The 24,517-nt window shown below is 35.3% G+C and overlaps 2 protein-coding genes across 3 annotated transcripts; both read right to left on the bottom strand.

Annotated features, from left to right (window-relative positions):
- Window positions 1–4,527: 4,527 nt before the first annotated feature.
- On the bottom strand, window positions 4,528–5,766 carry LOC103985922 (transcription factor MYB2-like). The gene is made up of 3 exons (XM_009403775.3): window positions 5,565–5,766; window positions 5,323–5,452; window positions 4,528–5,232 (listed from the first exon to the last, which is right to left on the bottom strand). The coding sequence occupies exons 1-3, from the start codon at window positions 5,707–5,709 to the stop codon at window positions 4,737–4,739; spliced, it is 771 nt and encodes a 256-aa protein (XP_009402050.2). The 5' UTR covers window positions 5,710–5,766; the 3' UTR covers window positions 4,528–4,736.
- A 9,947-nt stretch (window positions 5,767–15,713) lies between these two features.
- Window positions 15,714–23,862, bottom strand: LOC103985620 (AP-3 complex subunit mu). 2 transcript variants are annotated; one of them, XM_009403370.3, is made up of 8 exons: window positions 23,714–23,862; window positions 23,463–23,565; window positions 23,172–23,282; window positions 21,801–21,890; window positions 19,930–20,177; window positions 16,969–17,178; window positions 16,649–16,856; window positions 15,714–16,336 (listed from the first exon to the last, which is right to left on the bottom strand). In XM_009403370.3, the coding sequence occupies exons 1-8, from the start codon at window positions 23,746–23,748 to the stop codon at window positions 16,091–16,093; spliced, it is 1,251 nt and encodes a 416-aa protein (XP_009401645.2). In that variant the 5' UTR covers window positions 23,749–23,862; the 3' UTR covers window positions 15,714–16,090. The 2 variants fall into 2 exon arrangements, with proteins under 2 accessions (XP_009401645.2, XP_009401646.2); XM_009403371.3 differs by having other exon boundaries at window positions 21,801–21,879; window positions 23,714–23,838.
- Between the last annotated feature and the right edge of the window lie 655 nt (window positions 23,863–24,517).

Below are 24,517 nucleotides of genomic sequence, written 5' to 3'. Positions count from 1 at the left end.
TTTAAAATCGATTAAAATTTACTATATCACTAATTTATCCCTCCTCCCCTCTCAATGCCATTAAGATCCTAACAATTTGTATGGTATCAAAGTCCAGTTTTTACATTTGGATTAACACTCAAAAAAAGAAAAAATAATACTATTTTTTAACAATCAAAAGAGACACTTGATTACACATCCTCCATATTCAATATAATAAATTATACTTCTTGAAATATTTAAAATGAGAGTTTTCTTACATTCACTTAATCATGATTTATGATTTATGATTTATTGTTAAAAATAATTTTTGAAAACATTATGAGTTTAATAAGAATTCTATATGTGAAATTACTATTTGGTATACTTTGATAATTTCTTGGATATTGTTAGTATATTGAAAGTATTTAGTAAATCTTTTTCATCTATTAAGGAAGATCTATAGATTATTTCCAAAGAATTGGAATGCAAAGATAATCATAGTTTAAGAAGAAAAGGATGTAAACGATCTTCCATTTGAAAAACTCAAAGTAAGCATATGCTTCGCAACGATGGAAGAGATTTTCTACTTGTGTTGGTTTCTACCTGGGATGAACATCTTCTGGAATTCTCACTAATTGATCTTTGAAATTTGCATAAATAAAACATTTATTCTCTATACTTTAATTCATGTCATATAGTGCTATTTAAATGAAATTATTTTAACATATTCAAGCTTGCATAGAAGTCCTCTGCATTGCTTATGAAGCTGATGAATGCAAAGAAATTACTTTGTTAAAGCCTCTACTTTTTTGTTTTAATTTGATTACCTATCATTGACACCTCCTGTATGCTTAGTTAAAACTAAAAATTAGAGCTGCTATCAAGAACTTTTCTTATGAGAAGAACAAATTTTGAATTTGCATGAGAGATTATTGTGATGTACTTGTGATACTATATGTGAATAATCTTTTCTCACTGTGGTCTTAATTCCTTTATTCAATGGCTCCTACCCTTAGCTGATAGGTTTAGCACCAGAATTCCTAATTATATGACTACTTTAAGATTGCTTCTTAAATGCTGACTTAATTTAGATCTAAGTAATTAAGATGGGACTTGAAGCAATTTCCTAGTTTTAAATCAAATCCATGATAATCTCTTTCCATGATATAATTCCCAAAAATTATTCCCAAAAATGAATCTACATGTGCTTTGAACATCCATGATTTCTTTAAAAAAAGAAGAAAAAAAAGTGAATACCTTAGTGAGTTTCTTTTAGAAAACAATTTATGATTTTTAATAAGCTTCACCTTAAGGATTATTTATTTCCCCTCCACCATAAAGCACAATTTGTGATGATGATGTGGCTGATTTGCACGATAATCTCAATTTGTTTTGTCATCAAGATGACAAAACTTATATTAGTTACAAATTTTAGCCAATGTCAATTGGTCAAAAATGACTGTTTAATAGAAATTTTTTTATTAATATTTTGTTCATTATCTTGTCAAAATTGTTTCTTTTGGAGTTCTAATGACATCAATTTATTGTTTGATAAGTCCTCCTAAGCTGAATCCAAATTTTGTCTCATATTACTATCTTTTTGTCATCGTTTCTTTTGTCAAAATGTTAGATCCACGTTATTTTGTTCTCTCTTTGTTATGTTGATATAAAAGAAACATATAGAAAGCATGAGGAATAGTTTAATAGAAAATTAAACCAAACATCACATACAAATAATATACAGAAAAAAAAAAAAAAACCAACTCGTGTTGATAAGAAAAGATAGCAAGAATATTACACCGAGACATAACAAAATATATGATTCATTATGTGAGTATCCTAAGAACATTGAAACAAAATATATGATTCATTGTGTAAGTATCCTAAGAACATTGAAATATACACGCGTATATGGGGTCAATCATATAAATTTTTTTGTTAACATTGAGATCAATAAATAATTATATATCTAATTAATTTTAGAATGTTTAAATTTTATATTTATAGTTTTTATTAAGATCTTTTTAAATTTTTTATTTTTTTATATCATTAATATTAATTATTTTATCTCTTTTAATTATTTTATTCGGGGGTTTCGTTAGTACATACATTATCATAATCGAACGATTTCATGGATTGATAAGTTATTAAATAAATCATAATCATAATAAAAAATCATAAAATCATTAAGTAAATTATAATAAAAAAATATATGAGTTAATATATGTTCTAAAGTTGTTAATTAAAAATTCAAGAATGCAAGATGTAGAGGCAACTAAGACAAATTTAGTTATTAAAATTATTTGGTTTTAAAAGATGTCAGTTTAGTTGGTAGAGATCTTAAATGTTGATAGTAAAATTTTAAAATCGAATCTCACGGCTTATCTTTTGCCAAAAAAAAAGAAGTTTATATTGATTATTTTTTTAACTTTAATCATTATCTTAATCAAGTCTCACTTTCTCTATAAATTTTGAGAGGAAGCAGATCCAGCTATGTTAACTTGTAAATCTGATACAAATATGAAAAATTCAATAAATGTTATTTGCATAATGTACTCTAAAAACCGAAAAATCTAAAGTCTCCAACTTGACTCATCACAAACATATTTTTTTTACTGATATTTACATAGAATTAGCAAGTTAGATCTTGTTGTATAGTTAAAATTATTATGTTATTAAGATCTATATATAGAAACAAACTGTCGATCTTGATTGAATGATTATGCACATAAATTGGGAATTAGTAATAAAGAAATACAATTGCAATCTGCCTGTTTCAGAAAAGTGGGAGGAGGTGGCCAACACCGAGAGACACTTGGGAGGAAATGACTTTTGCCTGTCGCCACCCGTCGCGGGGTGCGAATGTGGGTGAGTGAGCTGATCGGTCTGCATTGAACTTTGTGCACCTCGACGTCGGGCCCACAAAGATTCCCGGCGGCTGGTCGGTGGCGAGACACACGTGCCGGTTTCTGTCGCCGCACGTGATTCACACTGCGGCATCCATTTTTCTCATGCTCGTAACCTGTTACTGTTCGCTACAGGTCTTCTTTTGCTCTCTTCGTTTGCTTTCATTTGTGTCGTTGGCATGGATCGGAGGAGAACCAACCTGATGATATTTTAGCTTGCGTGTTGGATAACGGTGCCACAAAAAAACAAGATCTATAATGAGTCGTTATCTATAACATACCACTATTGATTTAATGGATTTTGGTTCGAGATTATCTCGCACAATGAATCATTTGGGGTGGAGGAGGATTAAGTTGATAATTGTTTCCGTAATCCATCAAACACTCCAAGAGTTACCCAAAAAAAGAAGGGAGAGGTGTAAGAAAGAGAGGATTTTAAATAACCCTATTTTTAATAATCTAGTTAAATATAATAAGGTCATATATTGGTCATTTGAACAAAAAAATAAAGTTAGACAATTATATTTTGAAATTTTTACTCTTTAACCCTGAACCAATCCTAGAAATTATTTTGGCCAGAAGAGGTGACTTAGGTTAGCACCAAAGTGAACTTTTGTATATGTATATATATATATATATATATATATATATATATATATATATATATATATATACATATATGTATGTATGTATATACAAATCTCACATTAAGGGCTTACATAATGAGCATGAAATTTAATTTTTACTTGGAATTATTATAATATTGTCAAAGCATCTTTGTTGTTGTTCATATTTTCCATCCTCTTATGTTTCACATTTAAATGTTGAAAATTTTTATTTTTGAGACTTGTTAATGATTTTAGCACTCCGTGTGCTTCACGAATAGGATGTGGATGAAAAGGTTAACTTTTTTTAATTTGTCTTGCAAGTTGCAAACATGGAAGAATATTTCTAGGTGGCCAACTATGATGAGACAGTGAAAGAGATGGAGACCTCCACTAATGGATGGTCTTCCACAAGTAAAACCAGCATTTATTACAATAATCCACCACATTATTGGATGTATTATCACATATAATCTTATGTTTCCCCTTAGATAAGTAGCAAGAGTAAGTCCAATTTATTTGCTTCAAAAAAAGTCCTTGAATGGTTTTTTGAAAAAGAATGACATAAATAAGCAAATTATTATGTGTCCTCCATCTTAAGCAATTATTACTTATCATTAAATGTGCTTGATGAATAAGGCCTCACTAATAAGAACATTAAAATCTCTCTCTCTCTCTCTCTCTCTCTCTCTCTCTCTCTCTCTTCGATATATGCTTCCACTGTTAGCACTTTGTATCTGTTGTTGCATGTCCTGTTGCATGAAAGACTTCTATTTGTGTTTCTGCCATTTTATAAGAAAATTAATTTTGAGTCACAAAGAGACCCCTCATAAAACTATTTTTGATGAATTCAAGGGAAGTCATGTATGATTTGTTTTCAAGAATGAATGCTTAGCTTTTATAAATTATTGATCCTTTTTAATCTTGCATTGAAGAAAATCTCATTCATGTATGTATACGATTATAGAGTTCAAAGAGTTGCAAATGCAGTAGATGTTACTGAGACTTTTGAGACCTTTCTTTGGTTGGAGAAAGATATTGGGAAGAAGAAGAACTTATCTACTTTTGACAGATTCCTTTTAGTGTCAAAGCTTGATTACATGTTAACCCAAAGAATGAGGATTACAACTCCAGTATTCCTCTTAAAAGAAAAATAATAAATATTAAGTTTTGGGAAAAATCTACAAATTTTCTCTTCTGTAAACGTATGCTTAGTGTTGTGTCTTTGTTTACAGTACTTCTTAGTTCCGTCTTCCTCATCTTCTTAAAACTGTTGCTGCAGCCACACGTCTTCCACAGTCCACAAGTTGTCTCCCCACATCCCTTGATCGAAGTCCGGAAACTCCAGGTCAGCATACCCGTCCGGGATCGGCAGGAACTCACCGAGCTGGCTCACGTCAGCGCTGTTATCCTCACCCCCCTGCGTGCCGCCGGCTGCGAAGCCGTCGGAAACCGCAGGCGGCGAGAATTGAGTCCCGAGCGTGTCCAGCGACGACGACCCGGCCGTGCTTGAGTTCTCCGGCGGACCGCTGGTAACCGGCACCGCCACATTCTCGTACGCGGCGGCCGTGGGGCCGCCGGAGGTCGCGCGGATCCTCTCGACGAGGTGAGGTATCCACAGGTATCTCACGACGTCCTTGAACTGCTTGCTGTTGACGTCGCACTTGAGCTGCTTCGCGTGCTTCTGCACCCTCGTCCTCCAGTAGTTCTTGATCTCGTTGTCGGTCCTCCCCGGCAAGTGTTGCGCTATCTTGGACCACCTGCGCCGGAGTCGGCCGTCCGTCATGCTCGCTCTAGCCAAGACGTGAGAAAGGATTGGCATATAGGGGGTTACCGGGGAGATGGCTTACCGGTTTCCCCAGCGGCAGTGGAGCTCCAGGATGAGGAGCTGCTCCTCCGGAGTGATGTTGCCGCGCCGGACGTCGGGCCGAAGGTAGTTGAGCCATCGGAGCCGGCAGCTCTTTCCAGTTCTTTTCAGTCCTGTTCGATTTCAGGGAGGAAGATAAGGATGCATATCCCTTCTTGCTACGCAGAACTGATTCTGTAGGAATTAGCTGAGAAGAATCAGTAGGAAGTGACCTCAAGTCAGTACCTGCGCAACGAGCCAGAGAATTCCAACGCCCCTCGCCATGAACAGCAATATAATTCACCAGAATAAGGTCCTCATCCACAGTCCAAGGCCCTCTTCGCAAGTCCAGCTCCTCCTCACCACCACAACTCTTCCCATGGAACTCCATCGACTCTTCCACTATCCCTGTAACTGTCCTCCGAAGGCTGCAACTGCAGGGGATGGGGATGGGGATGGGATCGTTTGGTAGCAGTGTGGAGCTTATATAGAGGGGAGTGTCAATAGAGTGAGGCGCAATGGGATGAGGACGAGCTCTTTAAAGCCTAAAGTGGTGGCTTTTGATACAAACCGAATATCGTACGATAACCCTTTGAAGTTTGACTTCTCTTCTCCGCTCTTGCTCTCTTCTTCCGTCATCATTTTTATCTGTGTCACGGTACAGCAGCAAAGGCGCCCGAGTCATGTCGAAGGTTAGAGTTGCCTGATTTCTCACTTGAACAAGCAGCAGGGAAGTTCGATTTCCACACTCGAAGCTGAGAAAAATGTGGGCATCACAAGCGATACATCAAGTCGAAACCAAGTGAATTAACAGTTCAAAGTAGGACCTCCTTGGCTTAACTTGTGGTGATCTATCTTTACATACATGGGGGTTGACGTCGTTGAACGGACTAATTCTGTCCTTAGATGCCACCAAGACAGCTAGCATTTACCGAGAGTGGCAAGACGGAATCTGATGCATCCAAGATTGATGTCATGCAAGAGACAGATCCAGAGACCTCAAGTCCAACCGCGGCATTGATGTCATGCAAGTAATGTTTGATGAAGAGCGACTGGGAGAAGATTGGTTCATCCAACAAAACCATTGATATCTTCATGTCAACAGTGCTTCGTCTTTGTCCTCTACATGGTGACGAGACTTCCTCTTAACGACATTATCATGTTTCACGTGGGAACTCTAAGCGGTCTTCGTTAGGGAGCATTATTTTTTCTGTGTCAGTCTTCGTTTGCTTCATGCTAAAACCAATAATTCGGGTGAAATTTTTAGGCATTTCCTCTCCCGAAGAATATTAAGCTATCAAACGTAACATTTGCATTTTACTCGACTGTATCGAGAACCATCATCAAGTTCATAGCTAAATCAAGCCACTGTTATCAGAAACGACGGTCGATGTGCTGCGAAGTGCGTTAATCTCCACGAAAGGGATGATAATACACGTTTAAGGATGTCTAATGATTAGATGAGGCATGTAACATCAGCCAGGAATCACAAGGCTGGCCATGATGTACGCAAGGCATCTCCACGAACAGCCACCGAACGGTATTAGCGGCAAGCAAGACATTTCCACAAACAATCAAAAGAGTATGTAAAAATTGACCCATTGATTTATTGAAAGTGAACCGCTGATAAAGATATCCAATTTGAAATAGTAAATCAATCCGAAATCGGACGTGAGATTGAGCTGAGATATCATATGAGCCGAGGATCGAGGTACATTGTGCTGCCAACAAAGGGGTTGAGACTTGGTGCTTGTTTTTTATAGAAGATTGTATCATACAGAATAATTTACTGAGAGAAAGTATAAGAATGCAGAAAAGGGCAAGAAATGTGAGACAGACAAACATATTACTTTTCGCAGAAAGCCACTGTTGAAAATGAACCAAATCTGAGGCATGACTTAGTTTCAACTATCAAAAGAGGAAAAAAAATGTGGAAGGAAAAGAATTATGTGAAACACAGATAATATTTAGCCGAAAACTATTGATGAAAATAGATTTTTTGAGTCATGAAAATAATACTCTATATTAAACCTATTCAAATCTGCTATGGACCAGCAGAAATCTCAAATTCACTGTGAGGAGATTTCATTTGAATCTTGTCCATACCATGATGTAAATCTTTGTTGCTACAGTAGCTCAGTTGCTGGGAGACACAGCATGTTGTTGTACCCCCACTGTATGAACACATTGACCAACAAAACATCCTGATGCTGTGTCCCCCATGTTTGCATTTACTGCAAACAAACAACAAAAGTTTGGTACCTTGGGCTTTCAATCTAATCAAGCTGTGTTTGGTTAGTAATTTTGTCCTGTCATGAAAGCTATAGTGTTTGTTTTGCAAGTCATGGAACCTGAGTTCTTCCTGTTTATTCTTCCTTCAGAAAACTGTGTGATCAAGTCAATTTGTGGTTTATTCATTATGAGACAACACCATACTATTCATTATGACACCTAGAATACATTGTTCATTCTAACACATCCTAGAAATCACTTTCAATCATGCAAAAAGAGTGTTTCTTGACACTTGACAAGAAATTCTCCAGTTGTCAACAATGTGCATCTATTGACTTATATTAAATAAATGATCTTAGTGTTGACACATCTGCTTCAAGCATCCTCTCCCATCAGTACCTTATGAGAAACCATATAATATGCAACATTTAATTTGATTGGATCAAGTCTCAAGATGGATGGAACAATATAATATTCCAAAGAAGTAGAAGTTAATTAACCCTTGATTGAAAAAGAAATTTAACATGGAACAAGTGGCATAAGGCATGGCAACAATTAACTAACTTTGTCTTCTTCAATTTTGTGGATGTTTTGAGTGTTGTCTTAATTAGATGAAGCGTCTTTGACCAAAACATCTTTATTCCTGTGTGGATGATAGTTTCTTAGTTTTCTTTTCCTTTTAATCTTTTGACCTTCAAAAGCATATAAACTAATGGATTTCTTGTTAATTGGGTTGGCCATTAAGTCCCACTTGGGCATAAGAAACTCACTGATGATGAGGATTGTTAGATTTAAATCCAACAACAATGATGTTAATCTAATTATTTGGCCTTTAATGTACAATGGAATCTAATTGTACATATCATTTATGATCTAATCTTATATTTTTTAATGTCTTCTTTTTTGTTTTCATGTCACTCTTGATGAGTCATTTAGGTTTTCCACCTTCATATAATTATTGAAAATTTACTTTTAACTTACATGAGATTGAATGCCAACACAGGCTGCTTAGGTTACTTAATGTATATTATGGGTTAAATTCAATATATATAACTTAATATGAGACTAATCTAATTTTCTTTTCAAAATCTTCATTCTCTTAACATCTCTCTGTTCATGCATGACTTGATTGTCTTCCCTTTATTCATAAGGAATAAGAGTATTCATCTTTCTCTTATATTCTATGTAACTCACTTGGCCTTACTCTTTCTTTTTCTAAATTATTTTTCTTTCATAAATATTTTTCTTCACCTAAGACATCTAAATATTTTTCATTTTTTTTAATTCTGACTCATACTTTTATAACTTACCAACACATTGAGATTTTAATTTAGTTGATGAGTTATCCAAAAGCTTTAGGTGGTAAATTGTGAGTCAAACACAATATTTACCATTCAACTATTTAAATTTTTAGTAGTAACATGGGATTTATCTCACACGCATGAAGTGTTATATCAACAATAATAAATCCAATATGGAACTCCAAATCATTCCTAAACGTGATGAAGTTAGCAAAGGAATTAATCAATCAAATCCAAAGCCCTTTGAGTAGCTTGCATGGAGGATGCTAAAGTAGGGCTTGGATTTCCCATCTCATCCGAAGGTACGAAAAGGCAATTAAAGAAAGAAAACGACGTTGGAAGGCGATCTACTGCCTTTTGCTATCCAATTATATTTCGACATGTGCCTTGTTCTCTCAAGAGAGCTATCATACATCCATCCACGCCATGAATAGGTAATTTGATGCGAGTAGTCCGAGGAGATGAATTGGAGCTCAAGTGCATCTTATCCTTCTTTTCTGCCTCGGTAGCTCCCTAAGACCTGAATTCAGTTTCGGATCCTGAATTTTCAGAATCAAAATCAAAATCAAATCGTTTTGATTTCGGTTTAAAACGATTATATTTTTATTATTTTTAACTAAAAATAATTTAAAATAAAAAAAATTTATATATTTTTAAGTCGTGAATTGTCAGTTCAAATCGAAACAGATAGTTCCGATTCTCAACATAATAGAATTGCTCAAGTTTAATTCTGGTTTTGATATGACATATACTATACCTATTAACTCTCACTTGGGAAATTGAAGAAAATGATAAAATCATAAATTAAATTAAGAAGTAAAGAAGATGCATTTCTTTTTCTTTTAAATTTATCTTTAGATATGGTTCTTTTTATTATTTGTATATCCTATAATTTATAATGAAATGAAGAAGATATTCATGATATGATATGGTGCTCCTTATTTATACATATAAGGAGGGAGAATTTTTCTCAATAAAAAAATAATATTTTCTCGTATAGTTGAAAAAACCTTAGCTACTTATCTTAAAAAATCTTAGCTACTGTCATAAAACCTCCTCGAGTTTATTTTATTCTTTAGAACCATGGCGTTTGATTTGGTTTTTAAAAGTTTTTGTTATGATGTAAGATAAATTATTAGAAGTTTTCAGGCCTTTTAATAAGAGGATCAACCTTTCCTAACTAGATTTGATAAAAAAATATGTTAGTTTATGTTTCAAGCTTTCAATATTTGTTAATGGATCAATCTATATATTATTAAATTAATATCTTAGTTGTAAAAAATTATGATGAGATTTTTAATCCTCAATCTTTGGGAATTAAGTCTGAAAGTGGACCATCAAACTAATACTTTATGTATAAAATATCTTTAGCTAGATAAATTTATTGAATTAAGTCTTAGACTAACCTTAATAATAAATTCAAGTAATACCACCTTCAAGTCAATGTTTTATGTATAAATTATTAGATAAGATGATATATTATGATATGGGACATGAGAGAGAATTTTTTTATAATAGAGAAATATAAAATAGCTGAATAGAAGATAGTAACTAAAAAATAATAAAACAATAAAATGATAACTATCATATTCATTCTTGTTCAAAGAGAAAACTCTTAGGATAAAAGCCTTTACCTCCTTTAAACAAATGTGGTCTCACACTATTCACACTCAAGATTAAAAAAAAAAAAACTCATTTCATTGATCTATTTCTAATTAATTTTCATTACAATATTTTTACCCCTTTTTATAGGCTAAGTTCAAGAAAAGAAAAAAATATAAAAATAAAAAATTTATAATTGAATCAAATCAACTATATGATTTGATTTTCCCTAGAAAAAATAATATTCTTATTGATACGCTTCCATCGTCATGGAGATCAATCTTCATAAAATCTTCCATGAAGATTCAAATCATAATCATAATTTGATTTTTAATTCTTTTTATATATTTTTTTTCATTGAGTAAACTAGGAAATTGGTTTATTTTTCTATTGGATCAGAGTTGTATGTTACCATGTTGCAACTTATGTTATGCAAAATAACCTCTAAATTAATCATATTTATTTAAATATGAGAGGAATAAAATTGCCCGAGTTCATATAATTAAGATATAATATCTATGCTAAATCAAAAGATTGTTACAATATGATGTACGAGGAGAGTGATAAAAAAAATTTAATTGAGAAACATAAAAGAAAGGAATAGAAGATAGTAATTAAAAGATATTAGGAAAATAAAATGATAACTACCAGACTCATTTTAGCTCAGGAGAACACTCCCAAAAAGCCATGGAATCATGCCATTAGAAAATAAATGTTATCTCACACCACTCATACTTAATACGGGAAAAAAACTCAGTTCATCGATCCATTTCTAATTGATTTGTATTATAATATATTAGAAATGAGTCGGCACTAAGAGCGGGGGTGAATTAGTGCAGCGAAAAAATTACCTCGTGAAAACTTTTATTCGATTAAAACTAATTTTAACGAAAACCGCTTCGAAAAGATATTAACTTTGAAATAGTATTCGTAAGCATAGTGAAAGTAAAGAAAGTAAAACAGTTTGTAGTAAGAGAAAATAGTAAGAACAGAAATGCAAACCATTTGATAGTGGTTCGGTCGTCGTGACCTACATCCACTCCGCTGATTCCCCTTCCGTCGAGGCCATCGACATCCACTAATGATCTTCTTTCAATAGACGAAGATCAACTACCCTTTTACACCTCTCTTCTCATTTTCATAAGTTTAGGAGTCAAACTTTTACAACCACTCACTCCTCTCTAAACAAAATTCTAAACTTCAAATTAGAGGAGGGATTCTCTCACGTGATTTCTACATAGTTTTCTCACTTTTAAGCTCTCTGTGATTCTTTTAACCGGGGATGAGAGAGGTATTTATAGGCCTCAAGTTGATTCAAACTTGGAGCCTAAAAATATTTCATCTCGGGTTTTTTTTGGTACAAGCGGTACCATCACCAATGTTAGTTTGACACTAATACTACACTGGGCGGTACCACCTCCTGATATAGTCTTGGAGACTATGCCACCTCTTTGGTCACTGTTTGGGCCTTTTCACTTGACCCAACATAGTCTTTACATGGGCCCAACTGGCCCCTGATTGGGTTGGCCCAATTCCAATCTCAATTACATGCTAACTACGAATTCTAAGACATACACTAATACAAATAAGTCTGATAAGTCAAGGTTTCTTCCAGCGAGCTTCCGACGAACTTCCGACGATCTCTCGGCAATTTTCCAGTGGACTGCCGACAAGCTCTTGGACTTCACAATGATCTTTTTAGTGAGTTCCGACGAGCTTTTTTTGTAAGCTTTTGGACTTCTCGGTTGGTTCCGATAGAACTTCCGACGAACATCCGGATTTTCGACGAACTCTCGAACTCCTAACGAAATCTCGTTCTCGACTCCGGGACTTCATTTTGCTTTATGCCTTGCTATCGTAGTTAATCCTGCATACATAAAACACACTTCGATCTAGACAATTTTTACTAAGCATGAATCATGTTGTCTGGCATGTCATTGGTCCATCGACGCTTCGTTTGATTCTTCAGTGCATCGTCCTCTCTTGCGGCCTATTGCCCAATCGGCTAGTTGACCTCCGCAACTCCAATATCCTTGGCGTAATATTTGCTTTTCTTGGCCCGATATCTGAAATTATGGTCCGAAGCTTTCTATCGATACGTCGACCGATCCTCCGGCGCGACGTGCAATCTTCTTGATCAATTCTATTATGATTTGAAATCTTGAATCATAATTATAATCATAATTTGATTTATAAAATTATTTTTATATTTTCTTCTTTTTTAAGTAAAATAGAAAACTAGATTAGAATTATTCAGTATATTATCATTAGAATTCCTAATATAAATTAGAGTCGAATTAAGTTGGATTGGCCAACTCACCGGAAGGCACCACTGTCATCAGATGATAACACTTTATTTATTATAAAAAATATTTTAAAATTTCAAGAACATGTAAATCTTTATAATTATAATGATGAAAACGAATAAAGTTCCTTACTTATTTTACGATATTATCGGCATAATTTATGTTTTAATGTGATATATTATTTTATTTTATTTTTAAAAATATTAAACTTGTGTTCCAATTATTCGATCCATCGGTTCAATAAATGACCAGTGAACCCGTGATTTGACTAGATAAATATCCGGTTCGATTCTAATAAATATGAACTTAGTATGCAAGGTTTACCTAATAAGCTTAGTTTACCGATGTGAATGTTCAATGAGCAGGAACAGGTGATGAACTATTTACGTTTCCCTCTTCCATCATCCTTCTTCTTAGGTTAATGGAGGAGAAGCAAAGCCACGTAAAGTTACGAAGTAGCAAGTCTGCCTCGCCTTCCCCACTTCACACTCTTTATCCACCGTCTTAATGAAAGAGTGGGGTTGATCACCTGCGATGGTCTCCCTCCACCCAACCAGGCGGCGCAGGGCGATCGATGAGAAGTACCTGCATGAGAATGACGTCCAACATATTCTTCACATCTCATGATTGCTCTGCACTCCCAAGTCTTCCTTCAGATAGCCATCTCTTTCTTCCTCCTCTTTCCCTTGGAGCTATCCAAGTACATGAGGTCGATGGAATGGAGACGGCCACTACAACTCTACACTCGAGTGGATTTCTCTTTTGGTTCCAGAAAAGAAGGTGGAGTTCAGACTTGAGTGATTCACGAGCAATGATGATGATGAGGAGGACGGATGATCCCAAGTGTCAAATGTAGAGTTAGTGGAGGCGAAAAGGCGAGGATGGTGATGTGTCTCGCAGCAGAATTCAAACAAGTTTAGTGAATAGAGACCGAGGGTGCGAAGCTTCCAGGAACTGTGCTCTTAGGTGCAGTGCCATTGATCGTGATCCAAGTGAACTTTATGTGGCATGGTACCTACCATGCCTTGGATTTCTTTCCTAATATGGTCCCCTGCAGATGCCATTGTCAAAAGCTCAAGTTGCTGCGGTTGATGTCGAGGGCACACTTGTTCATACCAAGGGTTTATCCATCGTCCTTATGATTCTGTGAGATGAGAGAGTGGTATTTAGTCCATCCATTATGGCCTTAGCAGTGTTCAAAGGCCAACTAAAGTGCCCAAGTTGTGCTTGATACGAAGAATATGGATAGATGTGAGTTAGTGAGGCCTACTGTGGCTTATTCCTGGAGAGGGTATATAGAAAGATATGAACAAGCTTTTCTTTAGATTGTGTTCACTTTCATGGCATCTTGCGAACTGGATCAACTAGTATCAAGGGAAGGATTTTGTTTCATGTCTTCCTCAAGATCAACACAGATGTTACAGTTTCCAACGTGGCCATTAATCCTTCTTGTTTTTGTACAGGATATGTACTGAAATCTAAATATGGTTAGTCGGAAGCTCTCCAGTGGAGAATGGAATGGTTCCTGTCTCTGTGAAGAACAGTGAGAGGATTAGAAATGGAAGAAAGGTAGCATGGTTGACTAGAAGCAACAAAGAAGGTCAATGAAAAAGTAGCAGAAAAGTGGAGTTCAGAAAACTAAAAGTAGTGTTGACTTTTGAGCTTGTGTTGGAGAAAAAAAGCATCTTGTATTCTGATGATGTTGTCAATTCCACAGCTTAAGTTAGACATCAGTGAGAGAGACACACACATTGGTGGATAAGTTTCGTGCAAATAGTGAGGTAGTCATGTTCAGTTTATCCAAAGTGCTATATGGTTACATGAAGCACAGTTCAAGTTGGCTTTTGGTGCCATGGATATAGTGAGGCACACTGTCACTTGAACCTGAAGACACACAGGTGAAACTTTTTCTGTAGATGGTCTTAATGTAGTAATTTTGCAGTAAGTGGACAGCTGCAGGTGCCATGCCACTACAAAGACTGAGACATGTCTACTTGGATAGTATTGGCTTTTCCAACTAGCTTTTAGATAGGAAAAGCTACGACTAGTTCTAGGAACCTGTTGCAGGAAATGCCACTTTTGGGGTTACTATGGTTGGTGAAAAATATCTGCAAAAAGCCAACAGTGATGAGGGAGCCAAGTGAGTTGAAAAGGATGGATCAAAATAGAAACACAACCTTGTATTTGTAGATTTTATATTTGGGCTGAGAAGAAGGAAGAAAGAGGAACTACTTTGCATTGAAATTGGTGCATGAAGATAGTAGTTTGCCTAGATAAAAACTTGCATGATTCCCAGTGATGCCTTTTTCCCTTATTTATTATCATTTAAAAATCACACACTAGATGCAAATATTGACTTTGGACATTATTGATGGCCTTGAGATGGTGCACTTGACATGACCAAACATCATCCCTGGAACCCAAAAAATTACTGGTTCTTCATGAATACTATTTGAGTCCTTCAATTGTAACTATTAAAGTGTAGAAATTTTATCCTAACATGTGGTCTCAGTAGATTTCATATTAGTATGGGGTTTCCTTGGTCTATGTTGTACAACAAAGAAGTGAATGCATCACAAGTAATTTATGTCTAACAGTAATCATATAACCAGAGGGAAAAGAAAAGAAAACTATAGCTAAATTATATGAGAATGGACCAATTACTTAAGCTAATCATTTTGAAGCAGGTGACAGATTAATGGAACTAATTGATCAAATTGCTTTAACATACTCCACAAAATTTCTCTCGAAATCCCACAATGGCAAATTTAAGATGAACAGAATGGAAGGAACAAGATGTTACAGTTGCTCAAAATAAATATAGCAATTAATCACTACAGGATCCTCCAAGATTTACTATGCATTCTGGTTATTGAATTCTTCATAAGGCGGTTAAAGATTTTTTTACTTTCTAAAGCATCACAAGAACATTGGGACATTTTAAGCAAGAAACATGAGATGGAATAACTTGTACAAAGTTGGCTAAATTCGCCCAAGCATTCAAATTTACATTGCAGTTTCATGTTTAAATTGGACTCAGACTGTCCTCAATATACAAGGATATCTTTGTAATATGAACTTCATTTGTAGGTTCACAACTGAGGTATCTGCATAAAAATAACTTGATCAAACTTGGATAAGAAGCATCAAGCGGTCGCTGCAAAACTGAATGAAACTAAAAGGATGGTCGAAAACTGATGAAGTGGAATCCTTGGGATTACCAACTTGGATAAGAGGTGATACACAAGTCAGGGACTGCGTTGGCAGATGCAACAGAAACCTGTTCTCACCATACTGTGACAAAAAGAATGAATTCATTGGAAAACTGTTCTCAGGACCTCACTTCGTATTCTCCAGCTTGAGTGAGGGCTCGGAAACCTTTGTAAGGTTGGCTTGGTGCATTTTTTATATCCAATTTATGTATTTGCAAGCCTGAGAGTGCAACCCCCATAATCTTGAATCCAACTTGGAAAACAGGGAAAACATGCAATCTATCCAGACCTGTCACAAGAACTAAATTCCCTGACAGGGATGGGGATTTGTCTTTGGGTATTTGTCCAATTGACCAACTGCATGTCTGCAAAAGAAAAAAAAAAGAACATAAGCCCAGAGAACAGAGCCAAGATATATACACATTTAAATTATCAGGGGCACTAACTAGAAATTTTATTGATACTGGAATGTTTCATCCATGTCCTATACATCTAAGATGAAAGTTAGAAAGGATATTTTGATACATATTACATAAATAATAAGTCTCATGATGACATTGGTGATGCAGCCAATGTCATGCCGGTTTTCCTTTCTGCTCTTAAAAAAAAGCACAACGATAAACAAGAGAGCCCACCTAATTATCAAATATATTGGTCTGTGAGGGTCACTAACTAACCTTGTCAGCCAGAATGTTAACTGTACCATGGTTTGAGGTTAAGTTTGCTGATGCAACACAAAATGGCAGCTGAAATTGTACTGTTATAGAGTCGATTGTCTTTCCAGGATCATTGCGTACTCCAACCAAAACATTAATATGGCAATTCCCAGTATCTGAAGTCAACTGTGGCTTCACATAGATTGGTGTGCTCTTCAGCTTTTTAACCCTGTTCAGTGACATAAACCACCAGAACTGATATAAGGAAGAAGCCAAGTGAAAAGGTAACATAGAAAGAGAAATGCATAAATAGACAATCTCCGGAAAACAGAAAATAAAACCTGTAAGTCATCAGCTTAAATTCCCCATCAGGAGGCACAAAAGAAAGGATTTGATCTGATTCCCAAGGCCGAAAGCGAACACATGGATGGAATCTCATGTCATTTAAGATTGAAGGGTTTGAAAATGACAAAGTCAAATCAGGAAGACCCGGGAGATGAGAATCTACTTGAACTTCACCATATATCTCGCATTTCACCAAGGCACCATCTCTGAAATTGAAGTAGTTAATTTTATGAAACCAAAACAAAATTGAGGGAAAAATAGTTAAAGGCAGCCGAACTATGATTTTCTGGAACAGCATATTAACTGCATGGTAGCTGATGGGTACTGATAAAACATATGTGACTACAGGATATCAGCAGCTATGCGTGCATCAATTGTGCAGATAAAAATATAATTATGTCGTGGATATCTAGATTTTAAGAGCACTGCATGAGAAAAAACGGACAATGTAGTAACTTTGCCTATAGTCTTGATGAACATTCAATAAGAGTTGATAATCATATTGTAAATTGTGATCAGACTTGACTTTTAAAACATTGCCTAAAAGCATATTATATATAATTAAGTGAAACCTGAGTTTCAAAATATGCAGACAGTCAACTTTTAACTCAGATGGCAACTTCTCAATTTCTACTTGTCTGTCACATATATATGGTAACCTTACAAGATAATCCATTTCACCCCTGCTTTTGTTTATATTAATTTGAAGGAATAGAGACTCTAAATTTTCCACAACATTTTCACATAAAGGGAGAAACAAAGGGTCTTTTGACAACAACGACAAGAATAACAAGCTGTAAGGTCCCGACCATCTGATTCTGGCTGCATATTTTCTTAGATACTAGTCTCCACTCTCCCACAATGGCTTCAGGACTTCAAGTTCAGAGCTTCATTAGGTATGTCACTCATGGAAGTTATATACTTAATTACTGATCACTTATACCTAATAAGTCACAAATATAGGTTAAGAGTTCATATCACATGAAAAGAACATTCCTCTTAAACACACAGAACGTTGCACATGTCCTCTGACTAGGAGAAAACAAATAATAGGGTTCCTGAAGAAAACAAAAGAAATTACTGTTGGTTAAGCTGAATGCAACAGCTGGACACAACATAATTGAAATAAATGGTCAAGAGAAAAAAACTAAAAGTTTTCTTAACCTTGAAACAGTATTCATCAATAAGAAAGACTGAAGAGAATATTTGTTATAAAGAGAACTCAGATTGGTCAAGTGAATTTGACAATGATAGTCAGGTTAAAAGCTCTAAGTCTAAAAAGTATAAACCATTAGAATAATAGTGCAATTCAAAATAATTATGTTCTTATAAATGAATGGTAATACAAGAAATACAAATAAAAAAGAACTCCAACAGAAAAGTAGGATGTATTACGACTGATGATAAGGGTAAATGTTCTCTTTTTACAATGGTCCAAATGATTTGGAAATGAAAAACACATAAAATTTAGGTTTTGCCAAGAGCTGGAGGGAATAGATATCATAATGTCCAACTTGGAAATTCGACACTCCCCCACCAAAAAAAAATAATACGGATATGTACATGAAAAACATATATCATACAAAAATTAGTAAGGTATACATCAAAACCAATTTGTTTAAAATCAATATGAAACATCTAATTGAAATATAAAAAAGGTAATACTGCAAAGGAGTATCTTGTATTTCATGAACACAATTGTGTGGGTGTCGATACCAATATGCATTCGAGATAAGGTATCCATTAAAACCAGTTTAACATCAATATGAAATATCTAACTGAAATATAAACAAGATAATAATGCAAAAGGAGCATCTTGTATCTCATGAACACTATTGTGGGAATGTCGATATCAATGTTCATTCGAGCATCAAATATAGCAAGATAAATAGAATGAATATGAGGAAACTAGTATTGCAAATATTATAACTACAAAAAATTGCAATACAAAATTAATATGTACGAGAAAATAGTAAAAAAAATACTAATTTTAACTTTATAAATAAAAAAATTAAAAGAAAATGTAGTACTTATAGTCAAGGTTCGCAATACCGTACCGTACCGGAGTTTCGATCTGGGCTCGGTACCGGTACGGTACGGTATACCGCTCGGTATACCCAGGTGTACCGAGCGGTATATTCAGGCGTGCCGAGCACTGTAGCAGTTCTGCAGTGCTACAGTACTGCTACAGTGTCGGAACGGTAACATATGTTCCGTGTACCGAAAGTCTGTCGGACCGGTATGTACCGCCCGTATCGGGCGGTACGGACCGGTACTGCAAACCATGCTTATAGTAGTCACTGGCTTGGGGAGACCCTCGGTCTCCCTCCCCTCTTCTCTCTAATCAAAAGCATCAGCAGTGATGCAAGGGCCATATAAGCAGTACAGTGGCAGGTTCCACTTCTCTTTCTTCCTTCATCCCTCAGCCTAGACACTTCCTCATTTATGTGTCTATCAGACTCAAACACAAGTCATGTGGGCGTACAGATACATCTTATATGCATCAGGGCATCAGCACAAGGACAAGTCCTGGACAAAACCTACCCAGCTAACACCAAATTGCTAGGAGAACCCTACTATATTACCTGAAAACAACCTACATGAGGCTCTAATTAGCTTGGCCTGAACTAATAATAATTGATGAAAAATGGATATATTAAAAGATAATATGACAATACTGTAGTAGTAGTAACTGATTTTTAAGTTGTAAATATGAAATAGTAATCAATTCCAATTATTCGATGATAAATGCCTCAGGTGGAAATGTAGAGAAAGACCTGAGACCAAAGAATGCACTAATGACAAGTAAAACCTAGGACAAATATATAGATGCCAAGAACACAAGATATGAAAAAATCCAATGAGATTAAGTTAAAATTATTAGTAGCATATGTTGAAAGTCCAAGATATAAGCATAAAAAAGAATGATGCATAAGAGATGGACTCTGGAAAAAAACCTGCTAAAGACTGCATCCATCTCCTCAACAAGGTTAACATAAACTTCATTGCTTGCATGCTTCATGTTAGTTTTTCTCCAAGGAATACAAGATGCTGTGGCATCAGGAAGTCTGGTGCTGACATTGGAATTTTTACCAGTCACAACACTCAACATTTTGCTAACAATATTTGGCGGGGTTATCATCTCCCTCAAGATATTTGGTTCTGTTGTCAGCGGAAAACCATTGTCCATCATTTCATCCAAAAGCTGCAATAAGAGAAAATACCTTATTATTGCACAAAACTAACATTCCTATTAGCAAATTTTATTCGATCGTAAGTTGCTGAACAGAAACCAATCAGTGTCATATATACTTAACTGTTCTATTATTTCTTTAAATTCAGATTGCTACAACCCCTCATAGAAGTTTAAAATCTTAAAAGAGCTAACAAAGTAAATAAGTCCAAATCAAGTAATATTTGTCAACAAAAATTATATTGCCCTCACAGCATAAGAAGACCCATTCAAGGCATGATTTGATGGTTAAAATGTCTCCAAAGGTTGCAATGCAAGCAAAATATAATTTGGTTTTTACCTCTTCATTACAATATCAAATTGGAAAAGAGTTCAATTTGATTTCTTTTCTGTCACTTTGCCATTTAGTCTTTGACAAGGACAAGTACTACTATCATTTTGGTAATGCTCCCTAAACATTCATCATTAATTAAATGAAATGATTCATGATAAATCTTTGATTAGAAAAAAGGTTCATCTGAACTAACAGGTAGTAAGAATACCCAAATTGGAAAATAAAAAATGATATAATGCTGCTTGGTTGTAATTATCTACAAGAAAAATTGCAAACTTGAGAATTTTGCAATATATCTATTTCTCATCATGAGATGAAGCAAATCATTCCCATCTTAGCAATCTGATTAAAACCATCCAGTGGGCAAAATAAACTTCACCAAGACCACGACTAAACAAGCACCAAGGTTTTGAATATCAATCCGTATTGGCATACTGAGCTCTGCTCGGTACGGTACGTATCGGTATGTACCATCGGTACACTCTAAAACCTTAAAAACACCTTCACCTACCATACCAAAACATACCGATCGGAACGCCTCAGTAACAATCGAAATCCGGGATGGTACCAGTCGGTGTGCCTCGGTACTGATCAAAACACTGGAATCGCCCGGTAGAGGGCGGTCCACGTACCAATATCCTCTCGGACTGATACGTACCACCCGTACCGAGCGGTACATATCGAAATTGAAAACCCTGACAAGCACTAAGGCTTCTTTTTCCTTTTTTTTCAAATTTTGCTTTTAGAATATCCTTAGGGATAAAAGCTATATATCATATACATTCACCTAACCTTGATTACAATCCACATTCCCATGGTGCACATCATGTGCAAAAGCCTATTGGTAACATCATGTGCATCGATACCTCATACTGAGGATAATACCAATAACACACTTAAAAGAAACTCATGAAAAATCTAATGCATGTGCATTTGACATTAGATTGTTTTTTTCTTGTAGTTTGAAAGAGATGAAAATTATTATGTATTAAATGAACACTGCTCCTTATGCTTAACAACTACAAGTACTACCAATGAGACAAGTGTAGATAGAAAGACAGAAAATGAGAAATTTATTCTCCTAATTTTGCCTTATTGGTGTACTTGAGAAATTTATTCTCCTAATTTGCAACCCACATAAGTAGCCCAGTTCTTGAGTTCATTAGAACTATTATTTTTCCAAAGAGCTTAAATTGTTCAAATTACAGATTTGCAGCATTCCAGAGCTTTGCTCTATAAAGAGAAGCTTTAATCAAATATGTGAGCTGTAGTAGCAAAACAAAGGAACTTCAGGTACATACCTCATATACAATTATGAAATTGTCTTTAATCAAGTCCTCATTTAATCCTCCTAGATAATCAGTCAGAACATCTGCGACTCTGCGAAGAAACTGCAAAAGTGAAAAATCATGCTCTTGTATATTAGAACATGTTCCTCGACATTAAGTAATGAAAAGCATCATGAAAGTACCCGCACAACCATTAAATGGATATTTACGGCCTTGTCCAAATGCCACAAGACTCATAGATTTGGTGGTCTAGGCTGGGGTATATAATTTTCAAATCTTGGATTCTTCTTAGCAGCATATAATTTTCAAATATCATGAAAATCTCAATGCATACTATCATACAAACATACATCAAAATCCATTCTGTCATAATGCTTGTCGCACTACTGCCTTAGGTTCATTTCACATTCATGTTTGTGCTCTGTATGTTGCTACAGTCAGCATGTCATTCAAATCAAAACAATTGACGTGTTGTGTCTACTATGCCATTCCATGTGGGTCAGGATCCTACCATATGTTTGAGATTGCAAAAGAATTTCCTTTTTCCCTTTACAAGTGATTAAAAGATTAAAAGAAACAAGAACTATGAACTGGGAATAGATTCTTTGAGGCATAGGTTTACAACTTCAAGAATGATAAGATCTCAAGAATCGTGATAGGCACATCAAATGGCATACTGATATAAGGGTCTCATACAAATCAGGCCATTACATAGTAACCTGCAAATGATGTTCATATCATGCTTGCATCAATTATTTTGTCACCCAATGTTAACATATGGTGAACTTACCAGAAGGGGAAGCATAGAATAAAGCATACTATTTTGAGATCGCACAGTACCATTTTAGAGGCTATTACCATTTTAGTAGCAACACACAGGTATCTCTCACAGCTCAAGGGCATAAGGTAGAAAAAGGATAATAATATTATAAAAAAAAAAAAACAGAAGCCAAAACATAAACACAGAGTACTATCCTCACAAGTTAAGTCGGGTCTTAAATCCATATGACAGCTTTCCAACTTAAACTACAATAGCATAAAGCTTGTTATGCTTTCTCCATTTTCAGCTCTACTAGGTATCTTGCAGCCAATGCACAAGCTTCATTCATTCTAGTTGACACTCCAGCCTGATCCTTTTACAACTCAATCATGGAAAGAGAGAACAATAAATAAGAAAAGAACAACTAGTCTTGTCTGGTGAAATACATCGCTTTTCAAACCTAAGTATTATTTATTGTCAAAGAAGTCAACACTTCTCAAAAATTGCAAGGATCTGCTTCATACAACAACACAATCTTGCAATTTGTCTTTTCTAGCAGTACAAAAAAAATGCAATGTATAAATTGTGAAACATTTAGTTGAAAAAAGGAATTAAGAGCTGACCTCGATACCCATAAGTGGTGGCATCTCGACCTGCGTGCATGCCAAGAATATGATTCCATCACGAAAGAGTTGGAACAGATAATGTGTCGGGGATGCAATCACAGGTAAAATCTAACCCATCACAGGACAAACAAGAGAATGAAAATCAGTATATATCAACCATCATTAAAATGGCAGCTGGCATATGGATTTCTAAAGAATTCAAGAACAAAAGACTCAGTTTTTGATCAACCAAACACCTACAGATTGAATCTTTCTAAAGTCTAACATACTAAAGTGGGCGTGTTTTACCTTGGAGGGATCACCGCCTTGGGAGAGGACATAATCCCAGAACCAAGCGCAAATGGATCGATCCACGCGGTGCCCCGTCATCTGCTTCTCGAGCATGACCTCCCTGCAAAGATCCAGCTGAACAAGATCAGTTGCGAAATTACAGCCAAAGAAAAAAAAGAACATATTGCAAGTAATTCAAAGGTCGAAGAGAAACTAGGGCTTCTGGGGCAAAGGGAAGGAAGGGGAGTGGAGATCGCAGAGGTCATTACCCGGAATCCGACAGGAAGAATATACACTGAAGCATCTTCAATCTCTCGACTCCGATCTCTAAAGTCGAGGAGGAGGAAAGGAGAGAAGAGGGATTGGGCGGGGAGCTTTGCGGAGGAAGGGCAGCAGCGACGGCAAAGGAGTGGACGTAGCAAAGATTGGAGGAGATTTGACCTAATGTGGGCTTTTGGGCTTTTAACAGGCTAACCTGAAGGCCGAAACTTGTTGTTGTGAATAGTAGCTAGGATGGTGAGTGGACTCATCCATCAAGCTTGAAGATGAGTGCAAAGATTTGATTAAAGATGAATTTAAATTATTTAAAAATAAAATATCTAAAATATCCTTAAAATTTTATTGCAATTATGACGTCATTTAAAAATAACGACATTAAATGGAATTTCAACTTCACTATTCTAACAATAAAATGATAGTCAACTAAGGAAAATTAACTGAAATTTTTTGAGCTTTACAAATACATATACCTTCAAAAATATATATCAAAATCACCAACTTCAGAGATATATAATTTTGCTAAGTGAAAAGTCAATGTTTTATATATAGTTTAAAGGGAATTTAAACAAACTAATAACCCTTAAACCATTGATTTGATACCCTTGAAATTTTGGGCCAATAGGTGACACCGTCACATGGTTAGATGTCTAAAAGAACTCCTAACACATGCATTTGCAATCCTATGAACTGGTTCTGAATAGTTTTAAGATATCATAAGTTCATATTCATATTGTTTATTACATATTTGGAATACTATTGATTCATTCACATGGGAAGATGCAAATTGACAAATT

Source organism: Musa acuminata, chromosome BXJ3-5 (assembly GCF_036884655.1).
Source record: "Musa acuminata AAA Group cultivar baxijiao chromosome BXJ3-5, Cavendish_Baxijiao_AAA, whole genome shotgun sequence".
In the NCBI taxonomy this organism is placed as follows: domain Eukaryota; kingdom Viridiplantae; phylum Streptophyta; class Magnoliopsida; order Zingiberales; family Musaceae; genus Musa; species Musa acuminata.
Note: the sequence above shows the minus strand (reverse complement) of the source record. Positions and strands in the feature narration are given on the sequence as shown.

Coding starts and splice junctions, on each gene's coding strand:
- LOC103985620 (XM_009403370.3), bottom strand. CDS start 23,748: ATGCTTCAGTGTATATTCTTCCTGTCGGATTCCGG. Junction 23,283..23,462: donor AAGGCGGTGATCCCTCCAAG/GTAAAACACGCC, acceptor GTGATGGGTTAG/ATTTTACCTGTGATTGCATC. Junction 21,891..23,171: donor CACCACTTATGGGTATCGAG/GTCAGCTCTTAA, acceptor TCACTTTTGCAG/TTTCTTCGCAGAGTCGCAGA.
- LOC103985922 (XM_009403775.3), bottom strand. CDS start 5,709: ATGGAGTTCCATGGGAAGAGTTGTGGTGGTGAGGAGGAGCTGGACTTG. Junction 5,453..5,564: donor TTCTCTGGCTCGTTGCGCAG/GTACTGACTTGA, acceptor GAAATCGAACAG/GACTGAAAAGAACTGGAAAG. Junction 5,233..5,322: donor CACTGCCGCTGGGGAAACCG/GTAAGCCATCTC, acceptor ACTCCGGCGCAG/GTGGTCCAAGATAGCGCAAC.